Genomic DNA, 20,536 nt, shown 5'->3' with positions numbered 1-20,536 from the left:
GTTCATTTATTTAAACAGTTCTTGAGTCCCACCTGCTTGGCAATGTGCTACATGCCAAAAGCATTCTAATAGATGGTCCCTCATCTCTAAAAGTTGAGTGTGACAGAGCAGGGAATGGTTCTCAAAATGTGGCCTGGGAAGGGTTCCCAGAATTCTTTCAAGGGAGTTTCCAAGGTCAAAACTACACTAAACATTATTTGCCTTTTTTATGTCGTCTCTCACAAATGCAGAGTGTCTTCCAGAGGCTACGTGATATGTGATGAAGGATAGTGGAATGTGGGCTTTGTATTACTGTCTCAGAATTTTCTCCATTTTAAGTTCTACCTTGGTAAATATTAATAGCTATAACCCACACGAACAAAGCTCTTTGGAGTCTTCCCAGAATTTGTAAAAGCATGAAGAGGTTCTGAGACCAAAACTTTGGAGAACGCTGCAATACAGGAACAATGCACACTCAGGAAGCCGTTAGCAACAAAGATAGTGTACATGACAGTGGATGGAAGCTCAGATGTGAGGTTTGTGGGAACGGCCTGTGATAGGGGGGAAAACCGCGTGGATAGGTGGAGGAAACGACCAAGAAGGGTGTACGCGAAGGGCAACCTGGGCAAAGGTACTCAGGGAGTGAGTCCACGGCGTGCAGAGAGCACTGGAGAGGCAGGCCTATCTCTCTGCAACGACACACACCTCCTTCCCTTTCACACCAGTACGAGAGGCCGTAAATTCTTCTCTTGCCGATCAGCGATCTAACAAAAGCCAGGGCACAACATGGACCAGACAGGAAAAAGCTTGTCTCTCCGAATTATAATATTTAAAACTCCGTCCAGTTTGTAAACACTGTACAGTGTGGTGTACAGGTTAAAACATCTGCTTCCTGGCTTGGGGTGGGGGGGAAGAGGAGGGGAAAGCGGCGCAAGGGAGGAAAGGGCGGGAAAATAAAGCACTAAAGAAAGAAAGAGCGGGCTGCAAGGAGAGCAGGAGGCAGCTCGAGAAGCCAATGAATGAGACTGAGGCTGCGGCACGTACTCCAGCCGCCCGCGTGCGCAGGCGCACGCCGCGTGATCTCGCGGGAAAGAACCGTTGCAGGTCCCGGCTTTCCGCCCAGGTAGGAGGGGCGGGGGGGGGAGGCGGGAGAGAAGTCTCGCGAGAAGAGGCGGTTGCCGTAGCGGAGTCTTCTGGCTGTGTGTGTCTGAGGATCCGGCGGCGGAGCTGCGGACGGTTTGCTGAGCCCGTTAGTGCTCCTGCTGAGACTCACGCCGCAGCCATGTCCCGGTACCTGCGCCCCCCCAACACGTCACTCTTCGTAAGGAACGTGGCCGACGACACCAGGTATGTACAGGGCAGGCACTGCGGGCCCGAGAGAGGAGGCCGCGGTCTCTCGGAGAGGACCCGGGCGGCGGCGGCGCGCTGGGCCTGGACCGGGGGAGGGGAAAGGGTGAAGATGGCGGGTCCTGCTCCGGCTTTCGGGTCCGAACTAGGCCGCGCCGCCGGCCTAACCGCCGCGTGCGAGCGAGGGCGGCGCCGCGGGTCTTCCCTGGCCGCCGCGGGAGCGCGGGCCGCGTGGCGGGGTTTCGGTCCCCTCCCCCTCCGTAGATGAGGGGCCCTTTTCTCTTCGCGCGTCCAGGCTCCGTCTCCACCGAACATCAGCTCCCCGTTGATTTGAAGTTCACGTTATTTGGGGTGCACGCCCCCTCGGCCCAGAAATTTTTTTTTCTTTTTTTCTAGTTAAGAAAAATGTTTTGCAGTAAAATAACGGGATCGGGGGAGGGGAGTGTGGCGAAGCATTTGCTACCCTTTTTGTTGTGTTTTATTTGCGATTTTTTTTTTCTTTAATGTTGGAGATGTTTGGAGAAAGGGAATGTTGAGGTTAGAGGTTTAAAATTCTTCCAGTTAAATGTTACGAACTAGTTCTTCCTATTTCCGGGAAATACTGGTCATCGTTTGAAAACGGAGGTTTAGGAAGCCTCTACCATTAGGAAGTTGGTAGCTAAATTGGGTTAATCCCGACCATCCCTTTGTTCTCGCCAGTTCCCTTAATTGCTTGTAGTTGCCGTCAGAATTTTTTTGAAGAGATCTTACCACTAGATGAGATTTACTGCTTCACAGATAACCACTCTACAACGCCAAAAATAAAAAAAAAAATTGAGTAGCCTTGTATGATTTGTATTTTTCTTTCTTATTTTTAAGTAGGGAAAGTAAGCAATAGTAGTTTTACTCTAGCGTCTAGGAAACTTTCCCCTTTATGTCATATTGACATTATTGAGGAATTATATGTATTTTTGACTTTTTTTTCCAAACCGTATCTACCTACTATTTACTGTGTAACCCTGTTGCTAAAATTTGGGGGTAAAAATTAATGCTTTGTATTTTTCAGAATAGTAGTTCATTTGATATTGTTTAAATAAAGACATAGCAATACTGTGTACAACTTAATGCTCCTATACTTTTTATGAAAAATGAGGGTTGTGGATAAAAGCAATAGAAATAAGTTGTAATCAAGATTCCTTAAATGTCTGTTTTCCTGTTGTTAATGTAAAATAGTAATAGGTTTTATTATAAACTGCATTATTATCTTCCAAAATTTTGGATTCTGGCTTTCCTTTTTCAAAAAGGTGTGTTGTTGTATACTCCTACCATTGGCTCTTGATGTTGAGATTTAGAAAGCTTGTCTGTTGCCAGTCACCCAGGAACATAGTACCGACCTTTTCGTTAATTGAGATGTTACAGAAAAATCTATTTCTTAAAGTAACGTTTAAAAGAGTGAACATAAAAATTAGGCGTCTTTTTATGATGTTTTAGGTCTGAAGATTTACGACGCGAATTCGGTCGTTATGGTCCTATAGTTGATGTGTATGTTCCACTTGATTTCTACACTCGCCGTCCAAGAGGATTTGCATATGTTCAATATCCTTTCTTCAGATGGCTGATTAGTGAGGGGTGTTGAAGTTTGAAATTCAAGTTTTTGTAAGAGGTAACATCTAAAAAGTAGTTGTTTTTTTTGGTTTTTTGTTTTTTTGGGTTTTTTTTGTCCTCTAATAAATGTTTTGTCTTCAATTTTTTCTGAATTAATTCTCACACATTGCTCTTACTATTTCTTAAAGTTAATCCAAAAATAGTAAAATATTTAAATTCCCATTCATGCTGCCGAAACTCAAATCAGTGATTATAATATGTGATTTAAATTTAAATACACTCTGGTTGCTACCACCTTGAATGTAACACAGATTAAAAGTTAATATGTTCTTGTGCTTAGCAATTAAAGTTTGATATTCTTGCTTGTTAATTTGAATCACTTGATCAAAAGCAAATTGTATAACAATGAGGTAAACTTCTTTAATATTGTCCCCTAATTTGCTGTCCTCTGTTGTTACCTCAGAGAATGTAAAGCTGTACAGTTATGGCGACCCCAAAGAGAAAGCATGAAAGAACCTTTAGAGTAGAGTTCAACACTTAAGGCAAGTAGACAAGCCAAAGACCTCTTAAGGATCAGGCTTGAAGAGAAGGGAGAGTTTGGGAAAAGAAAATATAAAGAAAAGCTGGAAGAAGGACAAGCCTAATGGGAGACAAAGCCTCGCTTTATCTACAAAAGGGGGAAAAGGTTGTTTTTCAAAGTTAAAGATAAAGCCATCTGTCATATTTGGCCAAGCATCTCATGACAAGTCCTTCTGACAAGCACTTAAAGAGTTAAAGGTCAAGATGAAGTTGAATGATGGCCAAGATTAAAGGAGTCATACCTGATGTATCCTACAGAATAACTATTTCCTTTTTTTTCCTTTTTTTTCTTTTTCTTTTTTTCTTTTTTCTCTAATGTTTTGTAAGTAGTTAATTTTCAAAAATATTCTGGTTTGGTCTAGTGACAAAACCTGTAACTTGATTTGTGTGGGCCTTTGATGTTGTGATGTGGTCTTGTATAAATGCACTTTCTCTTAGCTTGTCAAGTTAAAGTGTACCAGGATGTAATGTTAAGCTTAAACTTAGCATATTTCTGTTTTGGACCAAGTGGTCAGGTGCCATAGGGTAGCACGCAGGCTCTTCGGAATAGCGTGAGATTCTGGAGTCAGGCGGATTCCACAGAGGCTTAAAGGGGAGACAGGTGCATGCACTGGGGACTACTTAGAAATAGCTCTGCTGGTCTTATATAGTCAGATCCACTAGAGATACTACCTGTTTATAGATTTTTAAAGGGGCTGCTGGGGCACACATATACTCCTAACATCTGAAACTTAGCTCTGTGAAACCTGCTGGCCCTAACTGCTTTAGCACATATGATCAGTTGGCCCAGAATGGGTTGCAGAAGGCCTTAGCCTTGGTATGGGCATCTAATCAGGATCTGTGGGAAGTTGTTCCTTGGCCCAGAGTTTCAGGTGACATTACTTCCTTCAGTGAAATCATTTCCTTGTGACAACAAAGATTTGTGCTGTGGACTTTAGGCTAGGAAAAATTCTTATGCCTAAATTCGTGGCTCTCTTGAAACTTAGCAGAGTTCTAATGAGACTTAGGGGAAATGCCAAAAGCTGCTGCTTCTGCAGGGCCAGTGATCGAGGACAGTTGTGGGAATTGGTTGCAGAGCTCTGTTACAGAGAGGATAAGAGCTATATCTGGCTTGGTTTAAAAAAAAAAAAGTAGCAGTGCATTCTGGCATACAGTGTTGACCTGATTTTACCTGGTTTGGGGGTGAACTGGGAACCAGGATCAGCAGTTTGACTCAAGAGTATGTAATACTTGAGCCAGAAAAGAGTTATTGTCCAAAGGAATTTCAAGGAGAATTATAGCTATTTTTATACACAGAGTCTTTCTAAGGTCTTAAAATACTTAAAAAGAAATAAGTATCAAATAAAATATGCCAATATAGCCTATATACAGAAGTTCTTTTAAGAGCTCAAAAATAAACTCTCATGAATCTTAAAAATAAAAGAAATAAGTATCAGGATTTCACAAAGACCCTGAGTGCAGATTTCTGCATAACTGGCATCAGGATGATATTTGACTACCCCTGCTGTGGTTCTCTTTTCTGACCCCATTCCCAACTAGTCTTCTCTTATTAACAGGTAAGGTAAAACCTTGCCATGGTTTATCTAACCCAAGATTCTGTTTTTGAGGGTAGCCCCAGGGGATGACTGGCTCTTATTAATAATTTTTACACTTCTTGGTCAAAATCCTGTAAGAAGTTATTCTGTCTCTCAAAAGTAACAAAGTAATATACCCATTAAAAGAAGTTGTTCTTTCTTATTATTTTAGAGCCTAACTGCATTAACCTGGAGGGGTGTTTGGTTATAGATTCAAGATTCTAAACTCCCCATCAAACTTTTGTCTTTTCATGATGAGAGCCTCATGATTTAGAACTTGAGAAAACCTCTTCTTCACTACACACCATAGCCTCAGAAAAAGAGAACTGGGACCCTGCTGTGGTCCATAAGTCCCTCCAGAACAAAAAATAGGAAATCTAGTGAGGCAGACCTTTTAGTCTCTGGAATAAAAGAAAATTAATGTCAGTCTTGAAGCGAATGTATTGCTTCAGGGGTGTTTTTTAATCAGCACTCAAGATCTGCACTCCTCTCAAATTTAAGAAATAGAAATGGACAAGTTAGAATAGTGAATTTGAGTACAGAATGAAAATCCACACCCAAACCTAGCCTAGCTCCCCTTCAAAAGCTTTTATATCAAACACTGCATGGAATATGTGCTTGACTTCTAATAGAGTGGTGGTTTTAGGAAAGGATCTAAATTTGGCCAGAATAACTTTGTAAAGCTTACCTTGATGGGGGAGAACAAGGCAACTTAGCCTCTCAGATCAAAAACTGGCACCAGCAGTTCCTGCTTCAGGCTTATAAATATTATCTTGAAATTCTAAAATTGAAAACCAGTCCCAAACCCACTTCTTTACAGGAAGCTTTATGGTTAGGGCTTTCCAGTCCAGGTATCTTTAGAAATGGTCTGTTATTTCTTGACAGCATGCTTTTGTAGTCTGTGCATGGATGTAATAGGCATTTGGTATAGTGATATCTTAAGTATTGCTTGATTCTTTCTTGATATCTACAAGTGGCTAGTGTACCAGTCTTCCCAGTGCGGTATAATAAAGAAGATGACTACATGAAATGATAGTGTCAGATATGTCTGAGAAAAATAGCAAGGTTAATTTGAGGTTAATGCTTTCATTTCTTTTAAGGTAAGGTATATTCTGCTTGCTTACACAAGAACTATTGGCATTTTCTTTTTTTCATTTGAAACAAAAATATGAAAAACAGTTTTGGTTTTATTTTAAGAAATTTTTGTTTTAGCTACAAAATAAAATTGGCATTTGGCTTTCTTTTTTGTCTTGTTTCGTAAAATTCTTAAAACTCCGGGAAATCTTTTGATGTGATTACTTGGTAGTTCAGCTATAACAGACTTTATTTCAGTAATAACTTTATAATGTGTATTCACATATGTTTTCAAACTTATGCCTTAGGAAATCATAAGTGCTTTAATACTGTGATATGTTTATAGCTGAATCAACCAACTAGTTAGTGGGGTCTGGTTGATTTTTCTAGAATAATATGGAGAGATTGTGAATTGTTCCCGACTTACCAACTGAACTTTCATTCATTATCAAAGTTTGCAAAACTTCCCAAGCCCCTTAACATTTAGCACATTTGAGGATGTTCGTGATGCCGAAGATGCTTTACATAATTTGGACAGAAAATGGATTTGTGGACGCCAAATTGAAATACAGTTTGCACAGGGAGATCGAAAGAGTAAGTACCTTTATGCCTAATATATGTAAAATTCATCCTATTTAGACATTGCTTTGAGAGTGCTTCTTGGAAGTATTGTGTAGTATGTCTGTCTGTTCAAAACCCAAAAAAAAGTTTTGGGGAAGATAGAGTATCTGCAATAACTTTGCAGTATTTCAGGGTAGACATAAGGATTTAGAATGCAGTGATCAGAATGCCTGAAGTGTGTTTGGACTCTTTAAGAAAGTGGATCAGTACTCACAGCTGTGGCCTGTTTAATATACTGATGGTGGAATTGAGAAGAGTAAAATTTGGGAAGTTTTGGTTCTCTTGAGCCATTTCCCTTCTCCATAAAGATGGTCAAGGTACAATTGGGTAATATGTAGGTGCCTGGCTGTAGAAATGAACAGATAGACTGGGAAAGACTATGTAGATTAAACTTAGAATAGATTTTATTAGTAGTACTTGACTTTTATTATTATGCAGGCATACACCAGGTGTTGGCTGCATGCTGATGAGGCAGAAGTACAGGCTTTGGGGTCAAGTAGACCTGGGTTTGAATTCTGGCTCAGTCGTTATGTTACCTTAAGCAAGATACTAAAAGATAGAGGTTAAAATAGCTGTTGAAGAGAAGGGAAGCGCTCGGGTAGACGCAAGCGCTTGGTGATTCTCTGGTTCTTGGGTTGGATGATAGGTTCCTGGGTAGTCACTGTGTTATTTATACATTCATACACGCATACATAATAAAGTATCTGCTTCATAGGATTGAGTAAAATAACATAGGGGTTGAGGGCTGTCTGGGGGTGTGGGTATGTGTAAGGCATTCAACAAGTGTTAGTTTTCTTCTGCTTTTCTTTGCTGTGGTTTCTCACAATTGTATAACTATATATATTATTGCATTTTGAAACTATGTATTGTTCATAGGCCACCATTAAGTATTTTGTCATTGTTAATTTTGTTCCTAATGCATGGAAACCATGGTAGGATAATTCCAAATTGGTATATGGTTCAAAAGTCATTCATAGTTTAACTCAGAACTTTAAAAATACTTTCATGGTATATTTTCCTAATGTCGAAGTAGTTGGCATATTTTTGGACAACAAACCTGATGCGAGAGGTCTTTGAAAAAAACAAAATAGTTGGGGAGATGTTTGAGAGTATCGTTTTTAACATGAAACAGTCTTCTGTTAGACTTGCTTGAAAATAGATACCTTTTCCAAGATTAGTATTCACCATTAGCCTTGACACAGATTTGGGGCCACAGGGAAGGGGATACAGGAATTTTTCCTACAATTTGAAGGCTTAAATACTACATTTTCAGTGTTGGTAAATATTTCTGTTCTGTGTATTCCATAGCTCCAAATCAGATGAAAGCCAAGGAAGGGAGGAATGTGTATAGTTCTTCACGCTATGATGATTATGACAGATACAGACGTTCTAGAAGCCGAAGTTATGAAAGAAGGAGATCAAGAAGTCGGTCCTTTGATTACAACTATAGACGATCTTATAGTCCTAGAAAGTAAGTGACGTGTACCACAGTGATCTGTCAGAAAAGATTTAATTTGTTAGCCTCTAATTTTTTAAAAATGTTTTTGTATACTTTTAATTACATTGTATGCTTCATTGAGACTAAAAATATTTTTAGTGCTTTATTTTAAAAGTTTTATGGTTCACTTTTTAAATTAGAAACTTGTAAATAGACATGTGTCACTGTTTGCTTTTTCTGATGTACTTTTTAGCAGTAGACCGACTGGAAGACCACGGCGTAGCAGAAGCCATTCCGACAATGATAGGTAAATAACTTTGCTTTGAAAAAGACTTTATACATTTTTCAATTTCAGAGTGAACTTTTGCTCTAAAAAATAACAAATTTGATTAATATAGAATCTAATTTTTACTCTAATTGTATCTCTCCTCTGTTTTGAAAGATTCAAACACCGAAATCGATCTTTTTCAAGATCTAAATCCAATTCAAGATCACGGTCCAAGTCCCAGCCCAAGAAAGAAATGAAGGCTAAATCACGTTCTAGGTCTGCATCTCACACCAAAACTAGAGGCACCTCTAAAACAGATTCCAAAACACATTATAAGTCTGGCTCAAGATATGAAAAGGAATCAAGGAAAAAAGAACCACCTAGATCCAAATCTCAGTCAAGATCACAGTCTAGGTCTAGGTCAAAATCTAGATCAAGGTCTTGGACTAGTCCTAAGTCCAGTGGCCACTGATAGTATAAACCATGATATTTTTAGGCATGTATCATTCATTTACTCATAGTTTGGTTTACTTAAATTATCAGGAATACAATGTTGCAATGATGCTTAAAAAAACACTTGTCAGTTTTCCCTGTACCAGGCAATGGTTATTAAAATGATATGCTGTTGAGAAGCCACTCTTAAGAGTCCGGTTTGTTTAATGTTATGGGCAGCTACCAATTTGTGGTGTCTCTGTATATTTTTGTAAAGATTCTCATTTTTTATGCTTGAAGTATTGGTGAAAAGATGTTGGTTGACCATAATTTGCAACATTGTCTTATTAAAAAACTTTCATATCCATATTTGGTAGAACTGTTAACCTAGAAATGTAGCTTGCTAATAAGATAGAATGATACAAAAGTGAAGTTGTAGCCACAGTACAACACTGACCAACCAGACACATTTAGGTTCAGGGTGGACCTTTTTGTCTTGTCAGGATGTCTAGGCCCATGATGATAACTTCTGGTGCAGTGTGGAGTAGTTCTTTTGTTAACCCCACTGTCTTGGGAAATGACGTCAGCTGGGTTAAGTAGCATTTTCAGGGAGTTGAGTTTTTGGTTGAAACATGGAGCCTTCACTTTTCTGGTTTCTATGAAGATCTGGAACCATACAAACGTTGAAAAAACTCACTTTAAAATTTGGACAGGTTGATGTTGGCAGAAATTTTAAGGGGAAAGAATGCTCTTATGTAGTTACTCTAAACTTTAAGGAGCATCGTTGACCATAATATTGCTTAGTTTTCTTAACTGCTGTTAAAAGCAAGTAAAGTATTTCAAAGTAGGTTTTGTTTGCGTGTGCACATAGTGTAAAAGGACTGAATTTTGATGCTTAAAGCACTTGGTGTGTGCATTTGGATCAAAATTTGCCCATCTCTTTATGAAGGATGCTTGTTCTTCACACCTCAGTTTCTTTAACGTGAGGCAAGTTAAAAGACAACACTCCCATTGTAAGTGATTCTGTGGTGCCATGAGATTTAAAGTAACTTTGGAAAAAATTAATTTTAAGAAAGTTATATCTCTTAAATTTTTGATTATCAATGTAGTACCTGATAAAAATAAGAAAATAATACCCTAACTCTTCATAATTTCTAACATCTCTCTGTGAGATCATTTGGGGGCAGTAAAAAGTGACTAGACGTGTCCAATCTCATTTCAGAATAAAAGCTAGAATCTTTAAAAATTTTAGATTGCTTGCTTACAGGCATAAAAGTAAGAAATGTTGTGGGGAAATGATTCCTTTTAGAGGATTACTTTTTTCAATTTTGGTTTTAGTAATCTAGGCCTTGCCTGTAAAGAACAAAAGGTGGTTTTCAAATACTGTTTGTGGAATGTGTTTAAAGGATTGATTCTAGAACCTTTGTATATTTGATAGTATTTCTAACTTTCATTTCTTTACTGTTTGCAGTTAATGTTCATGTTCTGCTATGCAATCATTTATATGCACGTTTCTTTAATTTTTTTAGATTTTCCTGGATGTATAGTTTAAACAACAAAAAGTCTATTTAAAACTGTAGCAGTAGTTTGCAGTTCTAGCAAAGAGGAAAGTTGTGGGGTTAAACTTTGTATTTTCTTTCTTATAGAAGCTTCTAAAAAGGTATTTTTATATGTTCTTTTTAACAAATATTGTGTACAACCTTTAAAACATCGATGTTTGGATCAAAACAAGACCCAGCTTATTTTCTGCTTGCTGTAAATTAAGCAAACATGCTATAATAAAAACAAAATGAAGGAAATAATGATTAACTGGAATTATTATAGTTTTGAATGAGATTCTAAAATAACAATGGAAACAATCCTTTGTAGATTTAGGAATATTTTAAATCAGTGTTGCACTAGGCACAACTTTTACTTTGGAAACGATAGAACTTGCCAGAAAAGGTACATCTTTTACATAGTACTTAAAAATTCCTTATGTAGTGTCAAAGGTGTTTCATGATTACTTATTAAACCCCTTGGGTTAAGTAACTTAGAGGTTATTGGTAAAGATACGCATTAAAATGAAATTTGAGTCAGCTAATTTTAAGTTTATATTTTCATTATTAGATGGACCAATAATTCTACTCTTCCCCATCCTAAACAAGATGGATTTGGGCCTTATGTATATGGCATGATTTAAAATATTTTTGCATTGAATGTTGGTGAGCACTTAATATTAAGTGATAATCACTGTGGGGAACTGGTTTAGGTGTTTTGTGGTTTGAGTTCTAGCTACCTTATAATGACAAGTATAGCTGATATTTATTAAGTATTTATGATGTGCCAGACACTGTTCTAAAAGCTTTATGTGTTAACTCATTTAACTCATCACGAAACCCTATGAGAAAGATACTTTTATTTTCTCCATGTCAGAGATGATAAGGAAATAGAGGCACAAAGAAAAGGCTGTAAAGGGCAGATCCAGGATTTGAGCTCAGGCCTGATCCTTAGATGATTTTTTTTTTAATGGACTGTAATTAGAGTAGATTGAGGAAATAGCCCATTGAAACTGTCTCAGTCTGTATAGAATGAGAAGGCCTGATGTTTTTGTTTTTATTTTAACTTGTCTCACTTATTTTTAGACTCAGACTATTTTCTTGAGAACCTCATATGTTAATTCTGAAGTGACAAACCTAACATAGCTTCAAAGGGTCTATTTTATAGTTGAATCCTTGATAGATAGGATCCTACTGATACTTGAGGATCCTTATACAGAGCTTTAATGTTGGGTTACATAGTTAAGTTCCATAATTATTATCTACTGTGTGTCTGGCACGGCTCAGTATTGGAGTAGAACATATCAAGACTCAAGTGAGAGCTGACACTTCACCTCTCTTTTTACTTAAGATCTCTCTGCATTTTTTTTTTTGAAGCCAAGTAAGCAAGAAGAATAATGACAGATATTGCTTCAGTAAGAAAGGAAAGGTGCTACATAGAGTATGAGCTATTAAGTTACAACCCAGGGAAAACACCTGGGAACTATTATACTATTCTCTTGAAAATTTGGCCCTGTAAGCTGCTACATCCAGTTCAACTAACAAAATCCTGTATACCACAGAGAAGAATAAAGAAAACCAAACTGACAAACATCCTTCTTTTATTTAAGACCAAACTGCAGCTGGAATACCCAGTACAGTTCTGCTTACTACACTTCAAGAAAGATCTGAGAAAGCGGAAAGAGAACCAAAGAAGGGCAGTTCAAGCGACCAAAGGGTGGGTGGAAGGTGCTGCAGTATGAATACTGTATGAATATTTTGACTCTGGTCTGAAAAGATAAAAGAATGTTATCGAAACTACATGGAATAATTGAAGTCCCTTCAAGTTTGAAAGTAAGCATTTTAGGACAAATAAAAGGAAATTCAACTTTGTACTTGTGGAAACTAATCCCTAAATCTGAATAGGTTTATATTGATTCATGGGTGATAGGTCCATGTTAAATTATTGGAAACTAGGATGTCTGAATATCAAGGAAGACAGCCATAGTCTCTTACAGTGCCTCTATTGGTCTGTCTCAAACTGAATTGGGTGAGAAAAGGTATGGTCCAATATAAACTTGGTTATCTCTTAAAGTCAGTTCTGTTTTCGCTATTGGCACTGCTTGCCTTTGTTTAGTCCATTGCCAGCCAGTGTTTTCTGCTTAATGGTTTGCCTCATTGGCATCTGAGTTTCCTTACTTGTATGCCACATGCGGTTTACATCTTCCTTAAACACTCTCCTACGTAAATTCCCATTATAATACTTGACATCCAGCTAAGAGGGTCCATCTCTTCTCACCTCCTTCCTTGTCAGTATATTCAGCAAAAATTTACTGAGCCCTTACTATGGGCAAAAATTGTACTGGGTGATTGGGGAGAAAAATAGATAAAATTCACTTTTCAATAAATGTCTACTGAGCACAATCTAGTGAATCATTACAGTGTGGCCTCATTGTTTTGTTTGAGGTGTATTATTGATAACAATATTTTACACCATTTATATCCTGTGTAATTATAAAACCCAGTATACTATCAAAGATAAGTAATTTTGTGGTTATTTGGCATTTAAAAGTATCCAGAATTTGTTTGCATCCCATTAATACAAGTAATGAAAAAATGATTTGTTTTAATCTGTAATAAACTGATTTATTGTGCAGTGACTAATATACTAGAGTTATATTTGTTAACTCTGCCTCCTCAAACACATTAGGAAACAATCCCCAAAATAAGTATTGAACTTTGCATCAGATGTAAAGGAGACTCTGGGTGCTATAATTAGATTATTTTGAGACAGACAGAGAGCTGTTATTCCCAACTGATTTAGTATGTTCTGTAATTGAGAAAATGTTCACCAAATTATACTTTTTAGTGATTTACATGTACATTTTATAGGGGACATGTTCTGTGTATAGTGAATAAATAACTTTTCTAGTATCACAAATGTTTTGGATTCCTTAGTTCCTTATTAGGATGTGAAGTTTACCTACACGTTGATTTCATCACTTGCATATTTGATTTTTGTCTTATTTCTGCCAAATTTAAAACTTTGTGTAAAGCTATTCATCTAAAAATATAAAAGTGTTTAAGCCCTTAATTTATCAAGATTTTGAAGATATAGCAGAATACACCTAAGAGATATGAAATGGAGGTATTTTTACCCATTTTATTTTTTAATTTTTTAAGCTTGTCCAAGATCACACAGCAAGTAAGTGGCAGATACTAGATTAGTGTCCATGGTTTTTCATTTGGTTCACCTTTGGTTTTGTGGTTTGTTTTTTTTTAATCAAATGAATTTTTTTAATAACAATACAATTAATATAATGGAATCTAGAGTTCACTTAGAGGGAAGATTTAATAGATTTATGAAAATTTAATTATAAAAAGTGTCTTTGTAACTTTCTTGGACGAAAAAGAAGTCACAGCTGTTCACTCACTTTCCAGCCTGGCTTTCCAAATTTCAGTCTCGTTGTGTTGCATTTTGACCATATTCCTGTTACAAAATCCCGAGATATTCTGAAATGGGAAGGCTGTGACTTGAACATCACACTGGTAGCTCAGGAATAAAATGAGTGTTCAACTAGGAGGTCTATCAAAGCTTTTAGGCGTCGCAGGAGTAAACACTGTGATGAAAGAAGTCCACAATCTATTCATCTTTAACTACTGACATCTGGTAGACATAGTTTTTGTGGAAAAAGATCCTTTTCTTGGGTTTTTCCCTTTGTCCCTCCTCCAGCAGTGTTGGTTATGTTCATTGTGTTGTTTCTATGTATTCCTAACAGTTGTTTCACCCTGAAGTTAAAAATGAGATTCTTTTTTATTTAGAGTAAAAAGCAAGGCATGTAAATTCATTTTGATAATTGACAGAGTAGTTTGTAAAGTAGTAAAAGGCCTTTTTATGTCTAGTTTTTGTAGAGCACATCTCTAAATGCTAGACAATGAAATAAACTGGTCTAGGATCCAAAAAATCTTGGATTTTTTTTTTTTTTTTTTTTAAGGTTTAGCTCTGCCTAACAGATTTGTGACTCGGTACGCCTTCCTCATTTGTGTAAGAGGTTTGAGATGTACTCTGTCCCACTTGTTTTACAGAGTAATTGCCTATGAGAATACAATTAAAGAAACAGTAGAAAACTTACCCAAAACCCTTCGGTTTTTTCCCACCTTGTGCTTCCTTCTGAGATGGAGAACTTACCACAACTTAGGTGTAAGGATAGGTTATGAACTCAAGATACCATTGTACCACATACACTGCCATCAAAAAGATAAGACAAAACTAAAATTATAACACTGACAAGGTTCACACTATGGCTGATTTAAGCCCTACAGGGTAGAGGAGTTCTTACAATGATTTGGGAAATTCCTGTCAACCATACTTCCTGTAGGCTAACCATAACTTTATTAGTACCTTTCTAAGGTATGAGATGTTGATACCCTTAGCTATTAAAAATTTTTGTAGTTAAAAGCCAGTCCACTCTTAATTTTCTGAACACTTTTACCACTTGAGTCACTCCCAAACCAAAAATCTAGTATATACTGTATTTACACGTATACATCAAAACCTAACAGATGTCTAGGATGAGAATTGTTCAATCTAGTGGGATTCCAGTGCATTACAGAAAAGAACTTGGCAATTCTCGGCATTGTTAATAGAAATTATACTGGGAACATACAGGGGAGAAAATGAAGATCAAATATTAATTTTCTCCATCTCAATTACTTCCTACAGTGTGCATGAGAAAATACAGCCTGGCCCTGGGATTCACTACTTGCTTAGTGTAGAACTTCAAAAGATTTTTCTTGAACTAGTTCAACCTACACTACGATTTGGAACCTATTTTAGAAAGCCAGTGTAGTTCTTATGTCTTTCCCCCAACCCAAGGTCCCCTTGTGAAAATTACATCTTTACATACCAACAAATACGTAAACAAAGGTCCTCGTCACTTTGAATAATTTTTTTTCTGTAAATCTAAAAGTCATCTTAGAATGTAGAAAAGAGGGAGAGACAGGCAGTCAAACCTGCTTTATTCAATTTGGTAGATGAACTCAGAAGCCTCCAAAGTAATATTGTATGGCCTTTTACTGTTAGCTCTGCTGGAAGGAGGAAGTCACAGTTGCTTTTTTAATGGTATAGCTGCTAATCCAAGTGTCTTTGTCAGCAAATTGGTTGCTTCTTAAAACCAGCAGTCTTTTGTATTCAGGGTTAATTATGTGCACTCTATTAGGCAGTCGTAACAACTTTTTATACAATAAAAACAAGCCACTGGGGGAAAAACAATTTTATTTTTTAAATTTCATGCTTCAAATTCATATATGTACATTAAGTACTATATAAACTTGTCTTTAGGATATCATTATTTGAGTTGGGCAATATCTCACCTGAATTTATTTGGAGAAATACAACTTAGCTATTCTGCTTAAAGGCATCAAAAAAGCTGCCAAATTGGAAAATAGGGCACCTACAATCTAATTTTAAATAGACAACCCCCCCACACATTTTTTTAAATTTACTACTGGGTTGGCTGTTTTATAATTAGCACTTTTAAGGTAAGCAAAACACCTTATCATGTGGTATTGTGCAAGAAATTACATCTTTTGAATAAGCGGTCCCCTGGGTTGCACCTGATGACGGAAAAAAAATACACTGGCATCATACACTATACTCTCAGGTTATATGAATTCTTGAAAGCCAAAATGAAACTAAGGGAGGGACCCCTTAATAGTTTTTGTGTGTAAGAAAGAAAAAATAATCCCATACTGCATTTCACACCTCACAAAAACAGGAAAGTGTTTTAGCAGCTTAAAACCTTTTCAGTTATATAAAACTTCTCACACTAGGATTCACTTTGAAATATAGTTTACAGCAAGATCAATTATAACATACATACACTGGCACTTTAGCACAAGGGCAAACTTTAAAAACAAGGTTTTCTTGGACCTTTAAAATCAGGCCATAGTATTAAAAAAAAAAGAGTCCATGTCTTAGATTCTGCAAATTCATACTAAAATACTCTATTTTTGTAGGATAAATGCCAACAAAACTTTACATATGCTACAAGTTTATTACATATATTTACATGGCTCTTTCCTAGGTATGTTTAACTTTCACATTATGCAGCTCCCCACTTTAAACGAGCTTTGCAGGGATGATTTGAAGCCAGATCACGGTCAGAATAGCTTATGCAGTGCCATAATACGAGAATGTATTCTGAAAGCTACTTGGTGAACACCAAATACCATTTCTACAAAAAATCGTTTTGGTGCATTTGTTGGCAGTCACCTGTCCACTGCACTTAACAGGGCCAATGGGGTATACAGTTTCATTCTAAATAGACCCTAGTGCCCTTTCCACATTCACCACCATACAGTTCACTAAAAGACAACTATTCTCTAAAAATTCACATTTCCTTTTGGCAGTGCATCAGGTGGTTGGCATATTACTTTACTAGGACACTACACTTTCAAATATTCAACCAGTTTTCAACCCCTATATGTCTTAACTGGATGCATATAATTCAAGTCAACCTGCTGATCCATGAATGACAATCTGAAGTTCTTATGTTCCCCTAACAGGCAACAGAAAAAGTTGATTCCTTTACCATTCCCCAAATCTAAACTTGAAAGGTTTCACTTGAATGGTTACTCAATTGAGAACACTTTGTATCAATATCAAGTACAATTATCAATAATTTAGTTATTTTGAATTACACTGATTCTACCATCACAGTGCACATAACATAAAACATGAAGTCTAATTATATTTTCTACGTTGATTAGCAGTTTTACAGATTAATTCCCCAGTCAATTTGGTCTGAAACAATTGCCAGTTATCCTTAAATATGACTAAATTTAAACAGTAGTTTAGCTCACTTTACACCTGTACTTTAAGTAAGGTTTTAAGTTGAAATGTCATTATTTCTTTATCAGAAGGATTAAAGGGAACAGGAACCCAGTGGCTTGGTGGTTTAGGAAGAACACTTGGGGATGGCGGCTCACTAAACTTGGCTCCAGCATAGTTCTGATTAGTTTGAGACTTAAAAAGTAAGGTGGGACTTGACAAGCTAGAGTTCCAGTTTTGATTATTTGGAAAACTTTTGTTCTTCCCCCCATTCTGCATGGCCTGCCATGCAGCTGCAGATGAATTATAAGTATGTCCTCTTTCCTTTTTCTTATGAACAATCTTCATCTGGGAATTCTGATCCTTGGTCTTCTGTCTACTGAGCTGCTGTTGGTTCTTACTAACGCTTCTAGATTGAGGGGCTGGAATGTTATACCTCTCTCCACCACCCATCTTCAGCTTCTTTGTCACCTGTAAGTGAATGGAAACAAAATATCGAGTAAAATTCCACGTAAAATAGCTCAAAACTTTAGCCCCAATTTGTAACTCCAGAAATCTTGGGTAAGACTCAAATACGTGCTATTCAGCTTCTTTAACTTAACTATATACTGTTCACATTTCAATACATGCACAGCCTTATTGCCTTCCCAAGAAAAATAAGCTTATCCACAAATTGAATAATCCTCTATTTAAAAACAAAAACAATTAGTTTAGGATGAGTCCATCATAAAATGTCTGCCCCGTTACAACAGGAAGTTTTTTAATACCTTTCAGTCTGCTTTTCAGATTGCAGGATTTCCGCTACCTGTCCTCTTCCTTGCTGCCACGCCCGGGATAATAGATGTTGCTTTCTGACAGATCCTTTCCTTTGTCTCAGTACAGAAGTTTTCATGGGCCGATCTGCTGAGTTCAGCCTAAGAGCTGAGGCCAACATCTGAGTCTCCTCAGCACACAAGTTTGAGAGAAGTCTTAGCTAGAAAACCAATGATTTCTTTATTATTTCAATTCAAAAACACAGGAGAAAGTGATCGTTTTTAACTACTGCAGATAATCACAGAAGGGCTACTTCCTGAACTAAAAGGCAAAAAAAAAAAAAAAGTCTCTAAAGATGGCTTTGACCTCGTAACTGTCATCGTTTAAGAACCCTTGAGATCCAAGAAGCCCTGAGGAATTTGGGGAGAGGTGTCTGCCAAATCCCACAACAAGTTGTATGTTTTTGCTAGGAACCTTTCAGATTCTAACACGGATTTTGTGACCAAGATGTGAAGTCAAACCACGGAAGCATTCATTAACCTTTACAGCCATGCCAAGAAATGGGCTTAAAGTTTGTTTCCAAAAGAGACTTTTTAAAGTCCTACCAGAATTTCCCAATCTTTGGACACATCACGTATCTGTTTTCACAAAGCCTCCTCTCCCAACATGTTTATACGTCATGTAGCGTTTCCTTTGGTTATGAACTCTTGACTCCTCCCCGTTGTAAAATAAGTTTCACAAGCCAAGAACAAGCGAAGTCAGTTTCCCATCTTAAATATATAAAAATGCCTCCCTATCGTGAACATTACACATTCGAGGTTTCATTTGGTATTCCAAGAAACCAAGTTACCAAACAAACAAGCCTTCCTCTTTTCGAAAGGGTGAGAAGCCCTTCCAGACAATTTTAACAACCCTAAAGAAACTAGTTCCCGGATCAGGAGTCACTCCCAACGCCAGCCCGGGAAGTTCGGTTCTTCCGACGGGGCTGGGCTTCCGAACGGCTCTGCGTTCCTCGAGCTCGGCCCGGGAACCCGCGCCCCCGGGCCTCCCGCACTCGCCCTGCCTCCGATCTCGCCGCCTCCCCCCAACAATGGGGAGCGCGGCCGCCAACATGGCCGCACCCGCCGCGCCGCCGCCACTCACCGACTTCAAGCGCGGCACCACGGCCGCGGCGGCTCCTGCTCGGCGTCGAAGCCCCCCTCCCCTTCCAGGGAGAGACGAGGCAAGGAACGAGCGAAGCCCACGAGCACCGAAGAGCCAGCTGATGGCCACCTCAGGCTCCCGACCGGCCTCCTCCTTCTGCCTCTACCGACAAAATGGAGGAGGTGGCGAGCGCTGAAGCGGGGCCGGGAGGCGCGGCGGCCAATCAAAACACGCCTTCGCTCGGCCCGGCCAATGATACGCGGGCCGCCGCCTGTTGCTGGGGCCCGTCGGGGCCGAGGGTTTGAAATCCTCCGCTAGAGGAGCATGTCGGGAACAACCGCCGCGGCCCCGGCGGCCTCTCCTCCGCCGGCTCTCCGGTGACACCGGCCTCTCCGGGGAGGCTCCCGCCCGGCCGCGTCCGGCACCACGGGACGCGGCCAACGCGAGCCCCTCGAGGCGACTCGGGGGCCCGAGGCCGGCGCGCGCCCGGTGCCGGGGAAGAGGCGTCAGCCGCCCGCCTGGGCAGCGGCTTCCACCCGGGCTCCCCGGCTCGCGGGCCCCGCGGCCCTGGGAACCTGGTGGTTTCCCCGCCGTGGGGAGTCCCCGAAGGGGGCGTTGAGTTCCCGAGTTCAGTTCACCGAGCCGTGTAACCGGTCTCTTACAAATGGAAGATACTCCACCAACTTGCTTTCCGGGGCCGGCCCCTGGCCACTTCGTCCTGACGCTCCTGTCACTCTGGTCCCCTGTCACGGGGACTTCCCTGCAGCTCCCCAGCTTGCGGTTCCCCTGCGGTCCCCTCCTGTCCTCCCCGCCGCCAGCCTCGAAATTCTTGAGAAGTTGCCTCCCCTGTGAAGGCGTTTCCGACACACGTGCGGATCAAGTTTATCAGTTCCTCCTTTGTGTCCCACTGGTCCTGAACTTGAATCACACTGTGTTGTAGCTACTTGTCCACCCGTTCACTCACGCACACACACACCTCGGGGGGCAAAGCCGGGTTCTCTTTCTCCAAGCGCAGAGCACATTGTAAGTGCACACGAAAAGTTTGTTGAGAGAAAGGGACTTCCTTATTCCCCTTTCTGCCCGGTTTGTAAGCGAAGGGGGGAGTAAGAGTTCAGCTGACTATGCCACCAAGGTGCAGGGAAGAGGGAAAGAACAACTTTTTTGGAGTAAATGGATAAGCAGCCCAAAGTTGGTGTTTTAAAGGAGAACACCAATTTCTATGAACATATAAACATTTTTGTTATAGGATATATATATACTTATAAGTACCACATAATTCGTTTTTTTTAAAATTTATTTTATTTATTTATTGGCTGCGTTGGGTCTTCATTGCTGCACACGGGCTTTCTCTAGTTGTTGAGAGCCGGGGCTACTCTTCATTGTGGTGCGCAGGCT

At 39.1% G+C, this 20,536-nt stretch overlaps 2 protein-coding genes across 10 annotated transcripts; one reads left to right on the top strand and one right to left on the bottom strand.

Annotated features, from left to right (window-relative positions):
• Positions 1–1,145: 1,145 nt before the first annotated feature.
• SRSF10 (serine and arginine rich splicing factor 10) lies at positions 1,146–13,587 on the top strand. 7 transcript variants are annotated; one of them, XM_057699958.1, is made up of 6 exons: positions 1,146–1,326; positions 2,797–2,901; positions 6,628–6,731; positions 8,067–8,229; positions 8,453–8,503; positions 12,045–13,587. In XM_057699958.1, the coding sequence occupies exons 1-6, from the start codon at positions 1,262–1,264 to the stop codon at positions 12,103–12,105; spliced, it is 549 nt and encodes a 182-aa protein (XP_057555941.1). In that variant the 5' UTR covers positions 1,146–1,261; the 3' UTR covers positions 12,106–13,587. The 7 variants fall into 7 exon arrangements, with proteins under 7 accessions (XP_057555941.1, XP_057555934.1, XP_057555925.1 ...); XM_057699951.1 differs by having other exon boundaries at positions 8,450–8,503; XM_057699942.1 differs by lacking the exon at positions 12,045–13,587 and adding an exon at positions 8,639–10,698.
• Positions 13,588–13,865: 278 nt separating this feature from the next.
• On the bottom strand, positions 13,866–19,947 carry PNRC2 (proline rich nuclear receptor coactivator 2). Of its 3 annotated transcripts, XR_009048092.1 has the most exons (5): positions 19,142–19,947; positions 18,013–18,218; positions 15,321–17,716; positions 14,547–14,658; positions 13,866–14,202 (listed from the first exon to the last, which is right to left on the bottom strand). XR_009048092.1 is itself a non-coding variant. In XM_057699980.1 (3 exons), exon 3 carries the CDS (start codon positions 17,696–17,698, stop codon positions 17,279–17,281), a length of 420 nt encoding a protein of 139 aa, XP_057555963.1. In that variant the 5' UTR covers positions 17,699–17,716; positions 18,013–18,218; positions 19,142–19,947; the 3' UTR covers positions 14,472–17,278. The 3 variants fall into 3 exon arrangements, 1 of the variants encoding a protein (XP_057555963.1); XR_009048091.1 differs by having other exon boundaries at positions 14,547–17,716; XM_057699980.1 differs by lacking the exon at positions 13,866–14,202 and having other exon boundaries at positions 14,472–17,716.
• Positions 19,948–20,536: the final 589 nt, after the last annotated feature.

This window comes from Hippopotamus amphibius, chromosome 1, assembly GCF_030028045.1.
Source record: "Hippopotamus amphibius kiboko isolate mHipAmp2 chromosome 1, mHipAmp2.hap2, whole genome shotgun sequence".
Classification (NCBI taxonomy): domain Eukaryota; kingdom Metazoa; phylum Chordata; class Mammalia; order Artiodactyla; family Hippopotamidae; genus Hippopotamus; species Hippopotamus amphibius.
The sequence above is the reverse complement of the archived record's forward strand: the minus strand, read 5'-3'. Positions and strand labels throughout refer to the sequence as shown.

Excerpts from the sequence above, each read along its gene's own strand:
- PNRC2 (XM_057699980.1), bottom strand. The coding sequence starts at position 17,698 with ATGGGTGGTGGAGAGAGGTATAACATTCCAGCCCCTCAATCTAGAAGC.
- SRSF10 (XM_057699933.1), top strand. The coding sequence starts at position 1,262 with ATGTCCCGGTACCTGCGCCCCCCCAACACGTCACTCTTCGTAAGGAAC. Across the intron at positions 2,902-6,627 it reads AGAGGATTTGCATATGTTCA|ATTTGAGGATGTTCGTGATG; the intron begins ATATCCTTTCTT and ends AACATTTAGCAC. Across the intron at positions 6,732-8,066 it reads TGCACAGGGAGATCGAAAGA|CTCCAAATCAGATGAAAGCC; the intron begins GTAAGTACCTTT and ends TGTATTCCATAG.